The sequence below is a fragment of the Pezoporus flaviventris genome, unplaced genomic scaffold (genome assembly GCF_033815535.1).
Source record: "Pezoporus flaviventris isolate CSIRO_AGI_PZ_B2104156 unplaced genomic scaffold, CSIRO_AGI_Pfla_v1 ptg000004l, whole genome shotgun sequence".
Taxonomy (NCBI): Eukaryota; Metazoa; Chordata; class Aves; order Psittaciformes; family Psittacidae; genus Pezoporus; species Pezoporus flaviventris.
This window is the reverse complement of record NW_026892552.1, coordinates 800681-822731: the sequence shown is the minus strand read 5'-3', so window position 1 is coordinate 822731 and position 22051 is coordinate 800681. Positions and strand designations below refer to the sequence as shown.

Here is a 22051-nt window from a genome sequence, read left to right as displayed (position 1 = left end):
AGCCGCGAGAGTGGGGCACAGGGCAGCAGGGACGACGACGGCGCTGACAGCAGCAGCAGCCTCGCCCTGTCCTTCCTGCCTCCCAGGGCGCCCCGCCGCGGCCCTTCCCGACCGGAGAGCAGAGGCAGCGGGGGGGCGGGGACCGCAGGTGAGCGGCGGCGGGTCCGGCGGGTAGTGCCGGCGGCAGGCATCGGGGGAGGTGCGGGTGACGCGGGCGGCCGGCGAGCGCTCCTGCTACAAGAGGCCGCCCCTTCCCCGTCTCCGGTTCCCACCCCGGGCAGAACTCCTAGGCCAGCTGGGAGCACTCTGTAGACCGAGGTGCCTGGGAGGGTGGTGCGCTGTTGGCGGAACAGAGCAGCCGCCGGAGCCACCCCGGGGAAGAGCGCAAGAGGTCATAACGCCGCCGGTGTTGCGGAATGGGCAGCTGCGGGTGGCAGTACCGGTATATGCTCAGCTGATGGCAGGGAACGCGATTCTGTTGTTGAGAGGAACCCCCAGGGTAGCAGGCGGGCCCCACGGGCTGGTGCTGGCTTCGCTTCGCTCGGAGCCGCAGTTCCCTTCACTGGATTTCCATGTGCTGTTCAGGTCTGTGGGCCAGTTCAGTCACGGGCTGGTGTCTGCAGGGTCACACCGGCGAATGCAGGGCGCCTGCAGTGGTCGGGCGCTCCTTCAGCCAGAGTCCGGTGGAATAGAGCTTGTGCTTGGCCTCTGCCTCGGGTCTTCTTGAAATGCATTTGGCTTCGACCTTCTCACTACATACGCAGCGGTTACGCTGAGCCGAGATGCTGCGTTTGAGAAGGAATTTCTGGGTGGCCTTTTTTGCTGAGTCTGCAGTGATGTTTGTGCGATACCTGCAGTGATGTTTGATAATTGAACCATATCCCGTCTTGTGGAGGACAGCGTACTAGTGGAGAGGTGTTATGCATACTACTGGTGTACAAAAGTTGTGTGCACACCAGTTGCTTCTCTGGAATGTGTTATCTCTGTGGCACTTACACCTGTAGATGCCAGTTTTCCTCATGGTTGTGCTAACAAAGACAAACTCTGCAGTGTTCAAGCTGGTAACTATGTTAGGTTCTGCTGTAAACCCATATGTTATAAAGAAAAGGTAGTCCTGTGCCAGAACAGAGAAGGAAGTTACCAACTCTGGACCAACAAAAGCTGCTTCCTGTGCCTTTCAAAAATTATTAAGAAGGAATTTAGTTAATTCGGCATAATGCATTCAGACCGTGTAAGTTGTAACCCTGTATTGTGACTTTCAAATCGTGATTAGGGCAATGTGTTCTTCCAAATTCTTCATTAGTACATGCCTCTTTTGGGGTTTGTAGCAAGGTTTTAGTAGCTGAGAGGCTGCAGGAGTTTATTCTGTGAGAAGACAACAGAAGCTATTCCATACAGGACAAAGCCTGTTCCAGCCAGCTCCAAGATGGACCTGCTGCTGGCCAAATAACATATTTGAGAAAGGCTGGAAAACACTGGGCAGCAGCAGCTGTGAGACAGAAGTGAGAAAAACAGCCCTGCAGCCACCACGGTGAGTGAAGACGGAGAGGGAGGAGGTGCTCCAGATGCCAGGGCAGAGATTCCCTGCAGCTGGTGGTAAAGGCCATGGTTAGGGATATTGTCCACCTGAAAATAATCAAGCTCCACAGTGGAGCAGATGGAGTGCCTTGAGGGAAGCTGCAGCCTATGGAGAGCCTGCCCTGGAGCAGGCTCCTGACTGGACCTGGCTCCTGACTGGACCTGCAGCCCCAAGGAGACAGAAGCCCATGCTGAAGCAGGTTTGCTGGCAGGACCTGTGGACCATGGGGGGCCTGCACTGGATCCATATGCTCTTGAAGGACTGCACCTTGTGGGAGAGACCCACGCTGGAGCAATGAAAGAGTGTGAGGAGGAAGGAGCAGCAGAGATGAAGCATTGTGAACTCACCACCATCCCCACTGTGTTTTCCCCTATGCTGCTTGAGGGGAACAGGTAGAAGAATTGGGAGTGAAGTTGAGCCTGGGAAGAAGGGTGGGGGGAATATGGTTTTGGTTTTCTTTCTTTCTATCCTACTCTTACTTATGGGCAATAAATTAAATTAATCTTCCCCAAGTTGAGTGTTTCAGATGGTAATTGGTGAATGATCTCCCTGTCCTTATCTCAACCCCCAAGGCTTTCCATCTTTCTCCTGCATCTTGCTAAGGAGGGGGAGTCAGAGAACAGCTAGGTGGGGGTCTTATAAACCCCTCACAATGCCAAAATAGACAGAACTGTGCAGTGCATCCATGAGGATAAAAAGACAATGTTAGAAGATGAATTTTGGAAATGAGTTTGGGAAGATCAGGAGCAGACAACTCAACAGTTCTCATTTGAAATATAGCAGTCATCGGTTGAATTGGTTATGTGGATGTAGGTATTTGATTGGCTAAAGCTGTATAATACTAATGAATCCATTGTGGTGGTGTCAGACTAATATTTCTTACTTCAATCTAAACCGTTTTCTGGCAAAAGTGCATGTGTATTCAGTTAACTTTCAGTTTCACTGGTGTTAAAAGCTTAGGCAAAGGAATCAGCAAGGAAGGCTGTTGAGCAGGGTTGTTTAAAATTCTTGAATCTCTGGTAAATAGTGAAGAGCTAGATTTAGAAATTATTGCCATATTAAGCAAGAAGACATCATACTGGTGCTGAGCTGCCTTTGGGACCTGTGCCTGAAGACCTTTGCTTCTGCATGGTGTTTCTTGTTTGGTTAATAAACTGGGGTGAAGGTAGGCAGGAGAAGCTGGCAACTAAGTTTGCTTCGCAGCACTGGACATTGTTGCGAGAGAACTATGGCAGTGACGGAGACTGCCGTGGTACCATGAATCTCGAGTTTTTTTGAACTGATAATATAACTGAGTTCAAATCAATCCTTGTTGATGGCAGCTTATCTTCCCATGCCCTTAAATGGCTTTACTGCCAGTTCTGTGTAGCAGCCTTCTCTGCTTTTCCCTTTCAAAATAAGTCAAATAGTAGTAGTGCCCAAACACCTGTCTTCAGGTGTTTCTTTGTGCAGTGCCTATAAAACTTTTTATGTTCTGGGGAGCAACCATTTTCTTATATCTAGATGCAGGTTTTTTAGCTTCCCAAGATCAAGAATAGAATCCATTATCATCATCTGTTTCTTATTGATACCTAGGAAACACTGTGCCGTTGTAAGTTGACCAGAAAAGCATATGTGAACTCTTGAGAGAGGCTGATGTCTGTGAAAGCCATGGTACTGACCTTGAAGCTCAATCAGTGGTTAGCCAAGAATTACAAGGGGACAGTATTCTGTGAGTTAAGCATATGTAGCAATGTAGGTGTGTTAAATAGTGGAATTACAACAAGAAAACAACCCCCCTGGTGACAAGCTGAAATGGTGCATCAAAATGTGTGTCATGTTTCAGTCTCCTGTGTGTCTTCCTCTGAACTGTCAGCTACACTGCAGGATTTGGAGACCCAAGAGATGCATCAGAGGGTTGGGAGGAAGTGAGTAGAAATATCAGAAAACAGAAAGATGGCTGTGTCACAGGTAGCATCTCTTCAGTGTCTAGGAAAAATTTAGCCATTTTTAGGAAGCGTTTTGTTGCTTCTTTCAGAGATGTTTTTTGCTCCTGGCAAGCTGTGCTGTTACTGTTTGTTAATGACTTGGTGTTGCCATGAGATAGACTATCTATCTGCAGTACCTTTCAGATGATGAGAAAATACTAAACCATATTTTAATCTCTTCACTGGAGGGCTGATGTAACCAGCAGCAGCTTTTGCAGTGCAGTTTATCCTTTCTGATTCTTAGACAAGTTTTAACTCATCCTCTTTGACAATAAATAGGGAGATAAACTGTGTGAGTAGAACTATATATAAAACTTGGCTAAGGAAGCACCTCAAATGAGATGCGGTAAGCTTAACTGTCAGTCGTGAAAGTCGGTAGTTAGAGATGCTTGTCAGACACACACAAAATGCCTTTCATGTTCGGCACTAACTATATTGTCACATACATGAAAGTGATGTAACACTGGAGTCTGCTGTAGTTATGTGGCACAGATACAGAAACTGTTTTAACGACTGTTAACTAAAATTTCATCATATGTTCGGATTGAAAACGCTCTCAGAGCACAAAATGCATATCATCCATGTTTCAAAGTGACCAAACTTGCAGAAGATGTCAAAGTGAAGACTTCAATTTCTTCTTGCCTCTGTGCTCCCACTGCCCTGCTGACTTGTTAAAAACCCAACTGGTAGTTAAAAACCTAATTGATAGTAGAAAGCATTTTCTAAAATAACACATGTATCACTGACTCCTATCTAGATTTATATGTGTAGTTCAGGCTTCAGGGGAGCTTTATATGAGGTGTATTTTTTTAAGCATGTTGCTTAAGCACAGTACAGGTGCATTGTAATGTTTTGTAAAATGTCATTTAAGCTAAGGGGAAAGCAGTTATGTTGGCATGCTCTCAAGTTCTGGCTATATGTCAGGAATTCCTGCAAGCTTGGTACCTAGAATACTGACTGCATTTAAACACAGATTGTTGGGAATGGGGTTTGAGATGCAAGTAATAACTTGTCCTTCACTTACCTGATAAAGAAAAACCAAGTGCCTAGTCTGAAGTTTTCATTAGTGTATTTGTATGTGAGATTTCTTCTGATACCATTCTAATGAATCATATAGTTGAGGCAGCTTTTGTTGGTTTAGTAACACAAAATCAATTACTTTGCAAACTTTTAGAAAAAGTTTGCAAACTTTAGGGGAAACTTGAGGTTGCATTTAAGTTTTTTATATGTTTGACTGCGTGTGTTTGACTTCTTAACAGTGGCTCAGGATTATAGTGTAATCTAAACTGTGTCCTGTAGTATGGGACATAGTAATAAAACTGTAACTAGATCATTATTTGGAGTTATTTTTACACTATTTTATAGTGAGTTAGCCTTTTTTTTTTTTTTTTTAAGAAGTGAAAGAAAAGGTTTGGATTCTGCAGCAGTTTCAGTTCAGGTGTACTTAAATACTTGCCTTTTCCCATATGAAGAAATTATTACCATTAGAAGAAGTAGAAATATGTGCTAATAAAATCTGATTTCCTATGGAAAGATCTAGTGTCCCTTGTCCTGCTACGTGTTTGCGTTACCAGCTGTCCCTTGTGTTTCCTGGCTGGGCAGGTGGCTGCATGAGTGCTTTATTGATAGCTGTGTGTTCAAACTGGTCAGCTGGCTGGGTTTGAGTGTTTTGTGGTGTTTAAGAGAATATGAAAAGTCATCCTTACAAATCTGGCTGCTTCTGTAACCAGGCACCAACAGAAAATATGGGAATTCAGTATGTAATCTCATCTTTGTTTAATTTGGTTGGAGTTGACAGACTCTGAGATTAATAGCTAATAAGAAATGACTAAACAGGCTGTGTAACTGTAAACTGTAGGTATTTTTCCCTAGAATTTCAGAACACTTGCATATCATCTTCCCAATTAGGTATTTTTAGTCCTGATGCTTTCTTAATATGGAAAGCTTAGTTTAAGAAATTTAGGCCATATATTCATCCACAGATACCACATATATGAGAAATATTATACTATATGACACCATGAATGTCCAGGAACATGATCAAAGCTCCTCTGCACAGCCCTAGGGGAGCTTGGAAAGACAGTAGTGGGAGGGGGAGCCTAAACGCTACCCTGCAGAGCTGCTCCCAAGGCCATCCCTGAAGCTAGCCCATCACAAGCCCATCTCCACAGGCCCAGAGGACCATAGGGGCACAGTAGGAACCTAAATCAAGAACCCCAAGAAAGGAGCACCCTATCCAGGCCCCTGCTAGGGCAGTCCAGCAGAGCATCTGCCCAGTGTCCCGTCATACTAAAGAGGTTGCTGCCCACTGCAGAGATACAGGGGCTGCAGGGAAAACCGAAAGTCTCACGGGACTTACTATGGGATGTTTACATGAGAAACCAAAAGTGGGGCAAGGGTATAGTTTAGGAGATTTGAGGAGAAACAAGTGTGGAAATACAGAGGGGATGAGAAGAGCTAATCATGTGTAGGCATTTGGCTGGTCAGTAAGCTTGCCTGACCATGCCCTGCATGTTATCAGTGCCATCTATCCTGCTCCTCACTGAATTCCTTCCTGTCTCTCCTGTGTGAGGGATCTGTGGTTACTATGAATGCAGCTACAGGGCAGAGGGTCACCATGTCCGTGGGGCATTGACTGAAGCCAGTGTGGGCATGTGAGTGTCTAATAGCCAGCAGAGATCAAACTGGATGAGCAGGTGAAGTGGCCTGGGAGCAGGGGGATTTGTGGGTCTGCTTTGCAAACAGGCAGGGTACTCAAAACAATCACATGGTAGCCGTATAACATGCCCAGTTTATTCAATAAGCACACTAATGTGAATCAGGTATATATGTATATAGTAAACAAGCACAATACAGCGATTCAGAGATATATGTATGTATAGCACAGAGGAAAATTAACAATGCGTCAAATCATTACTGCATAGAGAGAAGAGAGATTAAGAAGAAATACATTGCCAGTTACCACCAAATCATCATCTATGCGCACACTTCAAGCTGGGAAGCCCCATTGCAGGTGATGCTGTGAGTCTCAGGTAACTGGGAAAACTCGCACACATCTATAGGTGAGGTTGCCTCTGAGGCTTCAGAGGCCTGCTTTTTTTCTCAGAAACACAGCTGGCTATAATCTATAATTTTTTACTCGTGAGGCCGTGCAGTTTCTCACTTTCTCGCTGTTGGCCACACCAAGAGCATTGGCCAGGCACTCTGGCATGGCCAAATGTGATGGTCATACAACAGCTGCATGCATGTTTTCCTGCCTCTTTCCAACAGATAGTCATAATGGATAAAAAGATATATACTTTCTCAAATACACTTTGTAAAAACCTGCCTCATTAGTGCTTCTCATGATCATGAGAGGGAATCGCTCTCAGTTAGGTTCCCATCCATTACAGGGTCTGTAAGGGCAGCTCTGGGTGTGACAACAGCTGCAAGATTGTTTCTGTGTACCTGTGAGAGTCTACTGGCAACTGGAGACAGGCTGTGGCCTAGGGATTTGTATGCATGCAGACTGGGAATGGGGAGACTGGGACCCACAGGACAGCTACTGGGAGGGCCAGCTGCTGGAGGAGTCTTGCCTGCATGTGTCCTCCAGCCAGAGAGGACAGCAAGATGAGGCCTTTGCTGCTACCTGTGTTTGTGTGAGTGCTGAGTGTCTCTCGTGTATTCATATGTTCCATGAATTTGTGCCTGCTGGGAATCCATCATCTCCGACTTTCCTGCTGCAATCTGTGGACATTTAGCAATAGCAGCAGTCTCACCTCTCGTGGGCTGTTGGTATATTTTCCTCTAGCAGTGAAGAGGCAAGTATTTAAATATATCCTGAGCATATTTTTTTATTCAAGGACTAATTACCTTTTTAAGTGCATAATCAAAATGCTACATAGAAGATGTGTCCTTATTTTTACCAAATTATTCTTACATTTAAAAAAAAACTTAGTTCTCTCCTAAAACTCTTCAGAAATAACAAATCAAGCTGTAAAATACAAAGCTAGAAAGGTAAGTGTATATAAACCTGTACCTCCAGTGACTTGGGGTTTAGTGACTTCCCTAGGTAGAGGTGACATCTGAATATTTAATAGCTCTCATTTGGTTATTCTTCAATGCATCTACATAATTGCTATTGAATTCACATGTACTTGCCCATGGTGAGGAGTTCTGTAGCTTAACTGCATTATGTGAAGGAGATTTTCTTTGGTTCTTACCCTGTGTCATGGTTTAAACCCTAGCCAGACAGCTTGTTCACTCACTCCCAGTGAGTGGTGCCAGGCTGGGAGAAATCGAGGCCCCCCCCTTCCTACCCCCGGGGCTCTCCCCTTCCCTGCTCCCAGAGGAACGGGGAGGAGGATCAAAAGAGTGCAACTCCCACAGGTTGAGACAAGAACAGTCCAGCAACCAATGTACAACACAAATCACCACCGCTACCACCAACGACAAGAATAGGAGAAAATAACAAGGGAAGAGAATACGATACCACCGGCCAAGAAGAGTCCCACGCGGAAGCCCGTGTCCTTCTGGGTAACTCCCAGTTACATCCTGGGCATGATGTGCTGTGGTATGTAATACCTCTTTGGCTAGCTTGGGTCAGGTGTCCTGTCTCTGCTTCCTCCCGGCTTCCCCTCCTCCCTGGCAGAGCATGAGGCTCACAAAGTCCTTGGCCAAACCAAAACATAGCTGTCAGCTCTGTTCCAAGGCTGAAAGTCAAAACACTGCACTGCAGCAGCTACCAAGAAGGAGAAAAATGACTGCTACTGCTGAACCCAGGACACCCTGGTGGTTTCAGCTCATAGACCTTAGCCCAGGGACAGGCAGAATGTTTGTATTGCGGTCAGGATGTCATAGAATCATAGAGTGGTTTGGGTTGGAAGAGACCTTAAAGACCATCTAGTTCCAGCCTCACCTGACAGACCAGGATGCCTTCCACTAGACTAGGTTGCTAGATGTTTTTTCATGGCTTGTTCTTAAAATTTTTATGGCTCTGACTATTTTTACTTATTGGTAATACTATTTGTATAGATTTACTGAACAATTATAGTATTTGCTAAACAAGTATAGGATATTTGTATAGTTTTACTAAACAAATTATAGTTTTACTAAAACAATATTATACCAAACAATTTGGTATAGTTTCTTTTCAATTGCGGTCATTTTTTCAGTTGCTATTCCCTTTCCTCTTCAAAAGGCTGCTGGACTCAGTGTGTGCTGTTTGCACCACTGATGCTTCCCCTGAGTCCGACAGACTGGATCTGATTCATCAGAATGTTTCATCTGACTTTCCCTGTGTCCCCAGGATATGAACTGGAGCTGGCTGTGAGCCTCCTGAAGGCTGCAAAGACTGACTGCTGAAACCACTCACTACTCAGCTGGGAACATCTCTATCCTTCATCTGAGTAGGCATTTGCACACCATGTTATGGGATACCACCCACTGTGTGCTGGAGATGTAGGGTCACTAGACAGGAGAATGATGAGATGTGCAGCCTATCAGTGTTTCAGCGGTGTTTTTACAGCCAGCTGTTGCTGAAGGGTGAGGTATCAGTGGAACAGGAGAGGAAGGCAGACAGAATGGGTGTGTCCTGAGGTATGCCACTCATACGTATTTTGATAATGACATAAATGCTTTGCATGTATTTAGTAAGCTGGAGTAGCTGATATCTAACCAAATGTGGTATGTGGATAGTATACGATATATACAAATCAAATCTGGTTTATAATTTTCAGTTGATCTTGTACAAGATCTCAAGTTCTTCATTTGTGGGGTCTGTTTGTTGATTCTGATTCAAGGACTTCAGCCTTTATGGGGTAGTAGAAGTTAAATACCAAGCCAAATTAATGTTAATTGAAGCAAAACTGGGTTAGTATTATTTCAGATGAAGGACGCAGTCACTTTTGGTGACTCTAGGGAAGGACTCTGTGAACTCTGAAATCCCAAATCATTGGTCAAAACAAGTTCTGACTGTTTTCTCTGGTTCAGATATATATTCCTGCCTGGGCAGAAATACCTTAGACCATCCCTGTAGCCTGTGTTCCTTTCTGGAGTCCCTCTCAGTGTTTTTACTGATGTGAAATCCTGTCCTCATGTTGCTTGGTGTTTTACACCCCCAGCCTTCTCTGTGCATTGGTTGGAATGCATTATTATACAGCCTTCTGAAGAATGCCAGCCCCTGGGATTGGCTTGATAAGGGCAATGTATGAGCTCTCAAGTATTTTGTCTTCTACAGAGTTTCCTAAAATGGCATAAAGCAGTACACAGACTGGGAACTGCTTGAGTGCTTGTGAGCAGCTTGCTTCTAATGACCGTTGAAGCTGGAGCAGTCTCTACTGGGCCTGTGCTTTCTGTAGTGAAGGTACAAGTGGAATGTTTCATTCTTGGTTGCAGATAATGCACAGCAAAGTGCTCCTGTCTTAGCTGCCCCTGTAGGTGGTGGTGCTAATGGTTCAGCACTGCTGCATTTTGGAAAGTCACTATAGTTAAAACTACAGTGCCCTCCAGTTCTAGTCCCGAAGGAAAGGAGATCCCTTGCCTCTCCTGGTGTGGTGTGTGTCTGGTGTTTTCCAGGGCATCTGCCAAGTGGGCTGTAGCATTGTACACTGTGTAGATGAACCACACAACTGTTTCTTGGAGCTGTCAGTCTTGACTGGGGAGCAAGGTGAAAAAAAAGGTCACCCAGCATCTAGGCCCGCAACAGCACACTGATGCTTAGTGATGGTACTCTAAAAGGAGCGTTTCCTTGTTACTCTGGCAACTGTTGCACCCACCAGCCTCTCCCATCTCCTCTCAAAATTCTCCCCTAGATCTTTTAGTCCCACAAAATCAAGAACAGACGGTATAACATCTGGCCCATCTCAGAGGTGAGCAAAAGAAGATAAACGAACAATTATTTGGCAGTCACCTCTCAACTTTGCAGAGATGGCTGGCTGGAGGGGACCTTTCTTGACAGAGACAATTGTCTGTGCATGGTGCTTGCTGGAACAAAGGAGGGCGTAAGTTTAACCAGGTGCGCTGGGCAGCAGAGGCAGACAGCAGTGTTCGAAGCAGTACTCGAAGCAGTCCTGGCCTCTGCCACATTCCAGACATTTCTTGCCAGGACTTGTGTCTCTTGTCACAGCAGGCTCCCCAGTCTTCCTTTTGTCTGGCTGCTGGAGATCAGTGAGTTTCAGGGTCTGCTCTTTCGTTCCTCCTTCTTCCAGGAAGGCACCAAGAAGTATTTCCTCCCTTTCCGTTGTCTTACACTTCTCTCAGAGGAAATGTAGAAATAAAAACTGCAATTACAACGTTTGTTTAATGTTTTTTATTTTGAAAATGTTATTTTTGCTGTCAAATATGCATTGGCAGTTAAAAAGAAATAAACTCGGGTATTGTCTGCATTCCTGTTATTTAAAAAATAAAGTGTCAAACCCAAATTCTTCTGGTTTATTACACAGCTTGATAGTGATAAGGGAGTACTGTGCCACAGTACTTAATTAAATCTCATTATGATGTTATTTCAGGCATCATAGCCTTAGTGCTGCCAAGTTAGTGGATTTTTGATGCCACTAGTAAGCCTGGACCCTCTCCATTGCTGGAAGACATAAAGTGTAATTTATTTATTTATTCTTTCTAAAATATTCAGGAAACAATTACAGTTGAAGGCAGCAGATAACTTGCCAGCAGAAATTCCAGCTTTTCAGTGTTTAGGTAAAACTGAAGTTCTTTGTGAGCCTGTATCTGTTGGAGAGGGCAAAGGTTCTTTGTCCAGTGGACTATGTCTTGAAATCCTTTTCCAGCAAAGACCTGCAAAACATATGTTGTGTCCCATTACAGATGGAGGAGGTGGGTGAATGCTGGCTGCCTCTCAGCTAGAGAACAGTAGCTACTTTGCACTAGCTACAGCCTGACAGTTGAGACAGTCTGGGGCCATTCTGTGACATGTTTTGTGACCTAATGGTTTTAGTCTTTGTGGTTTACGTTAGTTTGCCACCTCTTCTGGCACGAATTCAGATCTCTTCACCTACTGTACTACCAATTCCATTAATTTTATATCACCTGATGTTAGTCAAGTACCGCAAAAGCCACAAATGCCACAAACTTGAGCAAGTCCCTTTGTTTGTCCAGGTTGCCCCTAAGGCATTTCATAAGCCTGGGAATCAGAAAATGGCAGCTGTTCACCACACACTGTCTATAGTAGCCTCAAGACAGGCTTAAAAACAGAGAGTATCTGTAAGTCTTTACTGCAGGACAGCTGTCTGTAGCCACCTGTCCTGGCAACACAAAACTTTGTTATTTAAGGACAAAAAGTGTTACAGGGCATGGTTCTCTGCCCACTCCTTCTGTAGCTATTGGAGACACTGGCAAGTTTTGACTGAGGATACCAGTATTTAAGTCCAGCATGGTTTATAGCTGTGGGACTGTCCTGGGTTCAGCAGTAGCAGTCATTTTTCTCCTTCTTTGGTAGCTGGTGCAGTGCAGTGTTTTGACTCTCAGCTCAGGAACAGAGCTGATAACAAGGATGTTTTGGTTTGGTCAGGGACTTTGTGAGCCTCATGCTCTGCCAGGGAGGAGGGGAAGCCGGGAGGAAGCAGAGACAGGACACCTGACCCAAACTGACCAAAGAGGTATTCCATACCACAGCACGTCATGCCCAGGATGTAACTGGGAGTTACCCAGAAGGGCTGGGAGTCTGCAGGGTTGGAGGAGGTATCTGTGGGTGCTTGGTCGGGCTGGGGGGGTGAGTTATCGGTTGGCTGGTGCTGAGGTGTTGTATTCTCTTCCCTTGTTATTTCCTTTACCATTGTTATTATTGGTGGTAGCAGTAGTGATTTGTGTTATACCTTAGTTACTAAACTGTTCTTAACCCGTGGGAGTTGCATTCTTTTCGATTCTCCTCTCCATCCCTCCGGGAGTAGGGGGAGGGAAAGAAGGGGGGGAGTGAGTGAACGAGTTACCTGACTGGGTTTAAACCACGACAGGGACTAATAGAAAAGGGGGGAGGGGCTAGCTTTGTCCCCTTGCTGGGTGGAACCAGCATGTATACAGCTTGTGCTTGTTCAGTTCTGCCAGTGGATGGCGTGACTGAGAAACCTAATCTCATGCTGCTGGCAGAATAACTTCCAAATGAGTTTAAAAGGAATATGTTCTTAATAAAAGAGGATCAAGAACCTTTCCACTTTCCCCTGACATGTTAATAGTGATAATCCAAGGCTGGGGATCATTGCAGAGGTACTTTCCTTGTAGGAACCAAGTTGCTCCTGGAAACCCACAGATCCTCCTAATTCCACAGCTGCCTGCTTACATATATGTAAGTGTGTAAATCCGTCAGTGGTCTTCAGTGCGTTGCTTGTCTTTCTGACCCTTAACCAGCACAGTCTTACAGCAGTATGTGTCTTGAAGTTGGTAGTCCCTGGTCTGTCCTGCCTTCCTTTCTTCCCTTTGCCTTCAGTAAAGGAGAGCACAGAGCTTTGAGATGGCAGCTTGAGGTAAGAGCTGACCGTTTGTCCCGGTGCAGAACTGTCTCCCTTCTTTTCCCTGAACTTTTTTTTTTCTGTGTTTCTATGTTGAAAGCAGATACCTGAATGTCAGTTCTGCACAGTATCTGAGAAACTATGCAGAAAGTCATTTGCAGAAGATGAAGCTGGATTAAATGAGATGAGAATTAAAGTTTAGACTTTTCAGCAGGAGGTTATCAAAGGCTGCAGTAGATTATTCACAGATTTAAAAAAAAAAAACACAAATGTTTTACTGAAGAGTGTGTTTTCGTTTGGACAGGAGCTAACGGAGGTGAAATGACCTGTGTTACACAGTTTGCAGCAGAGCTGCCCGTGACATGTCTGATGCTGAGGCGGCTGTTATTCTAGGTCAGCTCCATGGCAGAACCTGCATATTCTTATTCCTAGTCTGCCCCTGCAAGATTGCCGACTTTGATGCAGTACCAATGTGGCAGTGGTAAATTAAGATCAGTTATTGTTCATCTGTGCTTCAGCTGCCGTCTTGCATTGTCAAGCCCAGTTTGGCTGTGGTCTGAATAGGACTTGTTTTTAATATTATAGTTTCTTCTGTTCTGTTTTACAGGATCATGGATTTTCCAGGACATTTTGAGCAAATCTTTCAGCAGCTCAACTACCAGAGGCTTCATGGTCAGCTTTGTGACTGTGTCATTGTGGTGGGAAACAGGCATTTCAAAGCCCATCGCTCTGTTTTGGCAGCATGTAGCACACATTTCCGAGCTCTGTTTACTGTAGCAGAAGGAGATCAGACTATGAATATGATTCAGCTGGACAGCGAAGTGGTGACAGCAGAAGCTTTTGCTGCTCTGATAGACATGATGTATACTTCCACACTAATGCTTGGGGAGAGCAATGTTATGGATGTCTTGCTGGCAGCTTCTCACTTACATTTGAATTCTGTTGTTAAAGCATGCAAGCACTACCTTACTACCAGGACACTGCCGATGTCTTCACCAAGTGATAGAGTTCAAGAGCAAAATGCACGCATGCAGAGGTCTTTCATGCTGCAGCAGCTTGGACTGAGCATTGTGAGCTCTGCCTTAAATTCTACTCAGAGCACAGAGGAACAACCAAATACTATGAGCTCCTCTATGAGAAGTAACATTGAACAGCGCACTACTTTCCCTATCCGTCGTCTCCACAAACGTAAACAGTCTTCTGAAGATCGGGCCAGGCAGCGTATTAGGCCTACCATGGATGAGTCTATTTCTGATGTGACTACAGAGAGTGGGCAGTCAGTAGTTCATTCACGGGAAGACTTCTTCTCACCGGATTCACTGAAGATTGTGGACAACTCTAAGGCTGATGCTGTTGCTGATAACCAGGAGGATAATACTCTTTTGTTTGATCAGTCTTTCAGTACTCAGGAAGATGCTCAAGTGCCCAGCCAGTCTGACAACAGCGGAGGAAACATTTCACAGATGTCTATGGCATCCCAGGCAACACAAGTGGAAACCAGCTTTGACCAGGAGGCTGCTTCTGAGAAGAACAACTTCCCATGTGAGAATCCAGAGGTCAGCATGAATGAAAAAGAGCACATGAGGGTGGTGGTGAAGTCTGAGCCCTTGAGTTCCCCGGAGCCTCAAGATGAGGTGAGCGATGTCACTTCCCAAGCAGAGGGGAGCGAGTCTGTTGAAGTGGAAGGAGGAGTAGTGAGTGCAGAGAAGATAGAACTGAGTCCTGAGAGCAGTGATCGTAGCTTTTCTGACCCACAATCCACTACTGATAGGGTGGGAGACATCCATATCATGGAGGTGTCAAATAACCTGGAACACAAGTCTACCTTCAGTATCTCAAATTTTCTAAATAAAAGTAGAAGTGGTAGCTTCAGTGCCAATCAAAACAGTGATGACAATATTCCAAATACCACCAGTGACTGCAGAATGGACAGTGATGCCTCTTACCTAATGAGTCCAGAGTCAGGGCCTGCTGTTGGCCATTCATCTGCCACTGTCTCTCATGTCGAGAATCCATTTAGTGAGCCTGCAGATTCTCATTTTGTTAGACCAATGCAGGATGTGATGGGTCTCCCCTGTGTACAGACTTCTGGGTACCGTGCAGCAGAACAGTTTGGCATGGATTTTCCACGGTCGGGCTTAGGCTTGCACTCCCTGTCAAGGGCAGTGATGGGCTCAGTAAGGGGTGGAGCTAACAGCTTTCCTGGTTACCGACGCATAGCCCCTAAAATGCCTGTGGTGACCTCTGTCAGGAGCTCCCAGATGCAAGATAACTCATCCAGTTCCCAGCTGATCATGAATGGGACCACTTCTTTTGAAAATGGGCATCCATCGCAACCTGGTCCGCCACAGCTGACACGGGCATCTGCAGATGTCCTTTCAAAATGCAAGAAGGCCTTATCGGAGCACAACGTCTTGGTTGTAGAAGGTGCACGCAAGTATGCATGCAAGATCTGCTGCAAGACGTTTTTGACCTTGACAGACTGCAAGAAACACATCCGTGTGCACACAGGAGAAAAGCCTTATGCCTGCCTCAAGTGTGGCAAGCGGTTCAGCCAGTCCAGTCACCTGTACAAACACTCCAAGACAACCTGCCTGAGGTGGCAGAGCAGCAATCTGCCTAGCACTTTGCTTTAACCTTATCCACTCCAGGCCGGAAGGAGCATGCCAGTGCAGAGATCTAGCTCCCTGAAAAACATGAACCCTGTTTTCTTGAAGGCTGCAGGCTTAGAAGCTGCTCTGGTCAGTCAGTGAACACAACATATGATCGTGCCACACACACAAAAGTCTTGGTTCTATAAATTGGGGATATAACTGTACCTACCTCACAGGGGTGTTGTGAGGCTTAAACAGCTGTAAGCGGAAAACTTGAGGATCATCAGAAATCACACTGTAGATGTGTGATTACAGTGATGTACATTCAGGCCTTGGGCTGATGGGGATAAAATCAATAAAGCTCAGCAGTTCCTTTGCAGGGCAGAGGAGTGAGAGCATAGTTATCTCAAGAAGTAGCATGTTTCAAGAATGAGAAACTGAAGTGCAAATTTCCTCTTTTTCTTTTCTTTTTTTTTTTAAATTTTTCCCCCCTAAAGTGTTTTGTAAAATTTCAAGCATTTAAATAAATGACCTGTAAACCAAGTTGTTGCATTATGTGTGGACAGTAATGCAAGCACTGTTTACTGTAACTAATGCAGACCACGTATCTTGAAAAGAGAAAACTTTGGGTGCACCTGTCTGACATAATGCTTTAAAATATGCTAATTATAAGAACAGTTTTAGGGTCATGAATGTATGTTTGGCTGTTTTGTAGTAAAGGACACTGTGTAATGAAGGTGCTTAAATTAAATCCAAGACAGGTAACTTTTGGGCTGCCAGATGTGTATATGATTTGAATACAGCAAGATCTGGGTGTTTGATTTTTTTCTGTAGAAACTTGTAGTAAGTGATAAGTGAAGTACTGTTTCTTGTTCGTGCTGTTCTTAGCAGTATTTTAACCAATTTGTATCTCTTATGTTAAAATTCTATATACACAGAAGTCTGAAAAGAGCTTGTCTTTGTCTGCTTTGTTATTTTGAAGGAGAGAGATAATTTGTGATGGCTTTTTTACTGTGTAAGATAGTCTTTTGCTGTTTCCCATGCTGATAGTGAATTTGATCCCTGTTATTGCAGAAACATATTGGGTTTTTTTTGACACTCGTATCTTTAGGCTTTAATTTCCTCCTCTGTACACTTACTTTTCTTCACAATTGTGGATTGTTCTTCAGGTCAAACCAGTCAGGGATAATCCTCATCTGCCATATTTATTTATGTCTTTATAAAATGTAGTTGTCAAATCTAGTCCTTCCTGTTAAAACAGTGTCAAAAATGTACTTTTCCACATACATTTATAAAAAAAAACTAACATAAATTTGATTTTAAAAAATAGCACTGTACACGTTGTATAGCAGAAATTCAGTGATCCTTATTCTTCAAGTGAGTTGTGTAAATCTTGCTTTAATTTCCTTTTCTTTCATGCTATTGTAACTAACACTGTCTGCAGTGGGTTTCTTTTTTTTTGTTTGTTTGTTTTTTATTAAAGATACACATGAACTAACTACAGGCATTCAGCATATTAGGTTTGTAAATAAAATTTTGGGGCACTTCTGTTGATAAATACTGCCCTGCCTTATGTGAGCTGGGTCAGAGCTACAGCATGTCTTTTCTGCTCAGGAGAGACAGGATTTACATTTCATAGTGTCTAAGTCACAGAGCAACAGCTTTCCATTAATATTAAAAAAAGAATGGCAAACCTTTCGCTCTTTTTTTATTCTGTCCAGCAAATGTATCCTCCGTGATGATATTCAGCAGTTTTATGGAATTTGTGCTACCTAATAGTTAGCTTTCTTAAACATCTCAGATTTATATTTAGATAAACTGAAAATAAAGTCCTAATCCACAGTTCTGTAGGTCATTTAACAGGATGATATCAAAACTGTTGAAGCACAGAAACCAAACAGTCACTAAACTGTCACAAACCAAAGGAAATATGGAAATCTTTCTGTACCTGGCTTTATGTGAAATAGTAGTCTGCTAATAGGGAAGTGTGTCTTTAATTACACTGCTTCATGTTGAAAAAAATTGCCAGATGTCTGTCAAAGTGTCATTTGTACCTTGAGCATCCAAGGTAAACAGGAACATAGAAACACAGTGAATGACTGGATTAATTCATTTAAAATATTAGTATTTTGTCATAGGTTTTATTTAATGGTCATATTTCTGGCTCTTGATTTTATAAGCATTAAGGAAATGTGCTGCATTTTTTAAAAGCATTAGGATATGCTGTATTTTAATTGCTAATGATTTTGATATCGGGCGACTAACAGCATTGAGCTATACTAAGCAATCTCACTGAAACATTAATAAACTGCAGTATTTTGTACTTCAGTATTTTCTCATGTATCCTTATTGGTAATGTCCTGACATTGTTTCAACTCCCTTGCATTTCTAGTGTTTTGTTTTAAAAATAGGGGGTTTTTGTATTTTCTGTCTGGTCCTATAGCACATCTGAATTCCTTGAATTCTTACACATCACAATAAAGCATCTATCTGAGTAAGGAGATTAGAGTAATTAAGAACTAATATGAGCAGATAAATATACTTAACTATACTTTTGATCTGTTTTTATAAAAAAATGATATTTCAAAATAACAGAACTTGTGCAGGAGGACTTCTGTCTTCTTTCTTTAAGAAAAGATGCAACTTAGAGCATTTTTTGGAAGTAGCAATTTTAAATTTCATTATTCATTGAGATCTAGTGCATCTGGAGGAGCACACTGCAAACCCAGGAGCCTGTGGCTGGCTTGTTGCTCTCTTAGACTTCCAGTATGAAGCAATACCTCAGAATTGTTATCTCCACTTAACTACCCTCTACAGTAAAACGAGAGTCTCTCATCTCAAAGCCTAGTAACTTTGTCAGAATTTATCACTCTGACTTTTGTTCAAAATTTAACTTTGCAAATGCTACAGTGACATCTCATGTGAAGATGTCCATATGTTAGTAGTATGAAACATCTGAAAATAAACTCTGCATTTTTGTGCTGCTGTGTCTGACTTGATTTACTTGTTTATGTTATCCTGAGGTCTTTGCCAAAAGCATATAATGTATTGACTAAACAAGTAATGCTTGTGTTTTAGGTGACTGGACTCTTTGTGTTACTAGTCACTTGACAGTGCAAAGTAATCCTATTCAAATGTAGGCACACATGCATTTTTTGTGAAATGGGGTCAAGCATGTAGTGCTGCCCATGGCTGGCATCCTGCTTCATGCTGAGGCTTTGCCAATTTGAGAGGATGTGTAGTATCTGATCAGCTAGAAGTGGTTTCATATTTGAGCCAGTATAAAGTCTCAAAGGACTGTGTTGTCCCATCAACACTTTTAGTTTATAGCCAGAGTGTGGCTGTACTTGACTGTAGTGGTTTTGATCAGGCTCAGAGTGGTAATGTCTCACAGACCCACTGCCTCAGTGTGGTGGACTTCTTCTGGCTAGCTCTCTGATCGGGAGGTGATATTAAAGATGTTTCCTGCACATCATTTGAGATGCCCTGCAGCTGGCTGACCTACTTAACAGAGATTCCTGCCACAACCTGGATGGGAAGGGGAGCATTGCCTGCATATTGCTCATAAGACAAAGGCTGTAAAGCCTTGGGATTCTGGGAGCATCCCTAGTTGTGCATGGAAATTATTGACCGTTTTTTCAGCTGTCTAACCCACACATGTGCTTGTGCTGGCAGGGTAAGTGGCTGGTAATGGTGCAATTAATTTTGATTATAACATCTGAATGCCCATCAGAAACCTCCCGTGTCTGCAGCACATGGCAACTAACAAAGACTGGCTTGGTGACTTGCATAATAAAATGTATTAGTGCTGACAAGACTAAATTTCATGACATGATGTCTTGAATAGACATCACAGTCATTAAATAGATTTTGAAAAGGCATAAACCCAACAGTCTATAGTTTAAAAGCTGTATTCCACTCTTAATTTCCCTTAATAATAGGTGAAAATAAGTTTAGTCTGGAGCTTCCTGTAAAAAGGAATGAGTGAATTAATGTGTCAGTGTTGCAGAATGGCTCTAAGAGCAAGGCCATGGAGCCTTAGAGGCCTTGTGTGAGCAAGGCAAAGTGTAGGCCTCACAGGTAACTGGATACCGGATGTGGGAGGAGAATGTGAAGGAAGCTGTGTAGAACTAACCAATACTGTTCTGACTAGTAGGCGTGGCTAAACACCACGTGGATATAAGCGAAGTGCGCCACAAATAAAGTAGAAGTTTGCTTATCACCCATATTGGGTTGGCGTGTCTTGCTTCTCCTCACCGCTTACATGTCAGTTGGTAGAAATCTTAATACCACATCTATGTAACCCTGCATTTGTAGGAGTGCATGCTCAGCTGAAGCACAGTGTTCACTTACGCTGTCAAATCTGCTGTTCTTGCCAGAAAATGTACTCTTGGAAGGACTGTGGCAGTTTCTTGTTGGAAAACTTGCATAAGGCGAGGCTTCGTGTTCTGTCCTCTGCTAGTTGCATCTGCAGGTGTCTGTTACACATTGGTGACTTCAGCAGGGTACTGCATCTCTGACTCCTAATTCAACCATGTAAAACACTACCAAACCACAACAAGAATTCAGAAAGTCCAAGGGAGGGGTCACTCTCTGCCAATGATTGTTTAAACAGCAGTAGGTTCATGTGCCACTTCTGTGGCACTTTTACCACCTTTCACTGCACATATGTTATGCAGTGTGGGCTGACCCTTGTAAGCAGCTGAAAAAAGCAAGCAGGGTACTCAGCTCCACAGACGCTGGCTACCTGTCTAGAGGGTCTGTGTTCCCATGCCTCTTCTTTGCTGTGCTCTGGGCTCTTCCTGCTGCTGTGAGCGTGCTGTGAATGAAGAAATCACTGCTGGTATGAGATGTTGTTTCCCTCAAAGCAGGTTAAGTGCATGTCTCCTTGTTTGCATCAGCCAAATAATCACCAAAACAGGACATGCAAAAGGCACCTGCAAAGTGATTATTGCTCTTTATGCAAGGCTGTAAAGAAATACTTGTTCTTAGCAAAAAGTAATCATAAAAGCCTGTATTTTACTTACTTATTAATAATTTTGTTCCTGGTAGAATATACTTTAAGAGATTATTATTGTTTCTGAAATAATGTTAATATCTACATGACATCTGTAAAATCCATAATCCATTGTGATTGCTGTTCTCTGAATTCCCATGGGAACATGCTGACACTGGTCTGGAAGCCCAGTGCAGCTACTGGGATGCTGCTGCTTGCTCACCACACTTTCTAGCGAGTTAGTTGTTGGTGGCATAAAGTTTTGACTAGGGATTGCTGGTATGGGTTATGTCCATAACTTGCTGAGCAAGAAATCCTGTCAAGAGGTGTTTGCCTTTGGACAGAGATGCAGCAAGGCTTACCTGTGCTTTGCTGTCATTAGGCTGTGCTCTGACCAGCCACACTCAAGACTCACCCAAAAAACTACAGGTTCATTGAAGCTGGGGCAGAAAGATAAGGTTATTATTTTATCATTTACAGGTTTTTAAGTACTTTTAGAAAGCAAAAACTTTTCACTAATGATTTCTCTGTGTGGCAGAGCAAAATGATAGCTGCAGAAGGTTCCTTTCTTGAAGAAATTCCAAGATGTGACACCTGAAATGTGCTTCAGTCACTACAGCAGCCTTATTTACAAACTTGTGTCTATTTCTTAATGTGTCTTAATCTAATACAAGTGCTCAGGTACCAGTTTACAAGTGCTCAGGTACCAGTTCATTTACACTTAACTATTTCTCACATTATTAGGGGTCACAATAACCTCTCAAATATTTAGTCAACATCCTTCAGCATTTCAATAACTTCACCAATACCAGGATCTTTAGGGTCAAACCTCAAAAAATCATACAGACAAGCAAACTAACCTGATGGATTTACATCCATGTAATACAGCCAAGGTTTTCACATCAATGTAAGTCCTTCCGCTATGTCACTTGGAAATTTCCAGCCAGTTGAGATGCTCAGGAGCCCATTCCCTTCCTATCTGCCAACCTTTCCTTGGTCAGCAGAGGTCTTACTAGAAACTTCCCAAACACTCTGCTTCTGATGGGCAGTACTCAAGCAAGGCTTGTGAATCAAAACGAAGTTGCGAAGCCGCTGGCCATCATATTTGAAAAATCATGAAGTCAGGTGAAGTTCCCAATCACTGGAAAAAGGGAAATATAACCCCCATTTTCAAGAAGGGGAAAATGGATGACCCAGGGAATTACAGACCAGTCAGTCTCACCTCTGTGCCTGGCAAAATCTTGGAGCAGATTCTCCTGGAAGGCATGCTAAGGCACATGAAAAGCAACAAGGTGCTTGGTGACAGCCAGCATGGCTTCACTAAAGGCAAATCCTGCCTGACCAATTTGGTGGCCTTCTATGATGGGGCTACAGAACTGATGGACAGGGGTAGAGCAGTTAATGTCATCTACCTGGACTTGTGCAAAGCATTTGACACTGTCCCACACAACATCTTTGTCTCTAAATTGGAGCGACAT

General features: G+C 43.5%; 1 protein-coding gene across 6 annotated transcripts; it reads left to right on the top strand.

Moving 5' to 3' along the window:
• Nucleotides 1-52: 52 nt before the first annotated feature.
• On the top strand, nucleotides 53-18576 carry ZBTB5 (zinc finger and BTB domain containing 5). 6 transcript variants are annotated; one of them, XM_061445352.1, is made up of 4 exons: nucleotides 62-148; nucleotides 6939-7178; nucleotides 8726-9889; nucleotides 13591-18576. In XM_061445352.1, exon 4 carries the CDS (start codon nucleotides 13595-13597, stop codon nucleotides 15617-15619), a length of 2025 nt encoding a protein of 674 aa, XP_061301336.1. In that variant the 5' UTR covers nucleotides 62-148; nucleotides 6939-7178; nucleotides 8726-9889; nucleotides 13591-13594; the 3' UTR covers nucleotides 15620-18576. The 6 variants fall into 6 exon arrangements, with proteins under 6 accessions (XP_061301332.1, XP_061301337.1, XP_061301336.1 ...); XM_061445349.1 differs by having other exon boundaries at nucleotides 6939-7184; nucleotides 8834-9210; XM_061445348.1 differs by lacking the exon at nucleotides 6939-7178 and having other exon boundaries at nucleotides 53-148; nucleotides 8726-9210.
• The last annotated feature ends 3475 nt before the right edge of the window (nucleotides 18577-22051 follow it).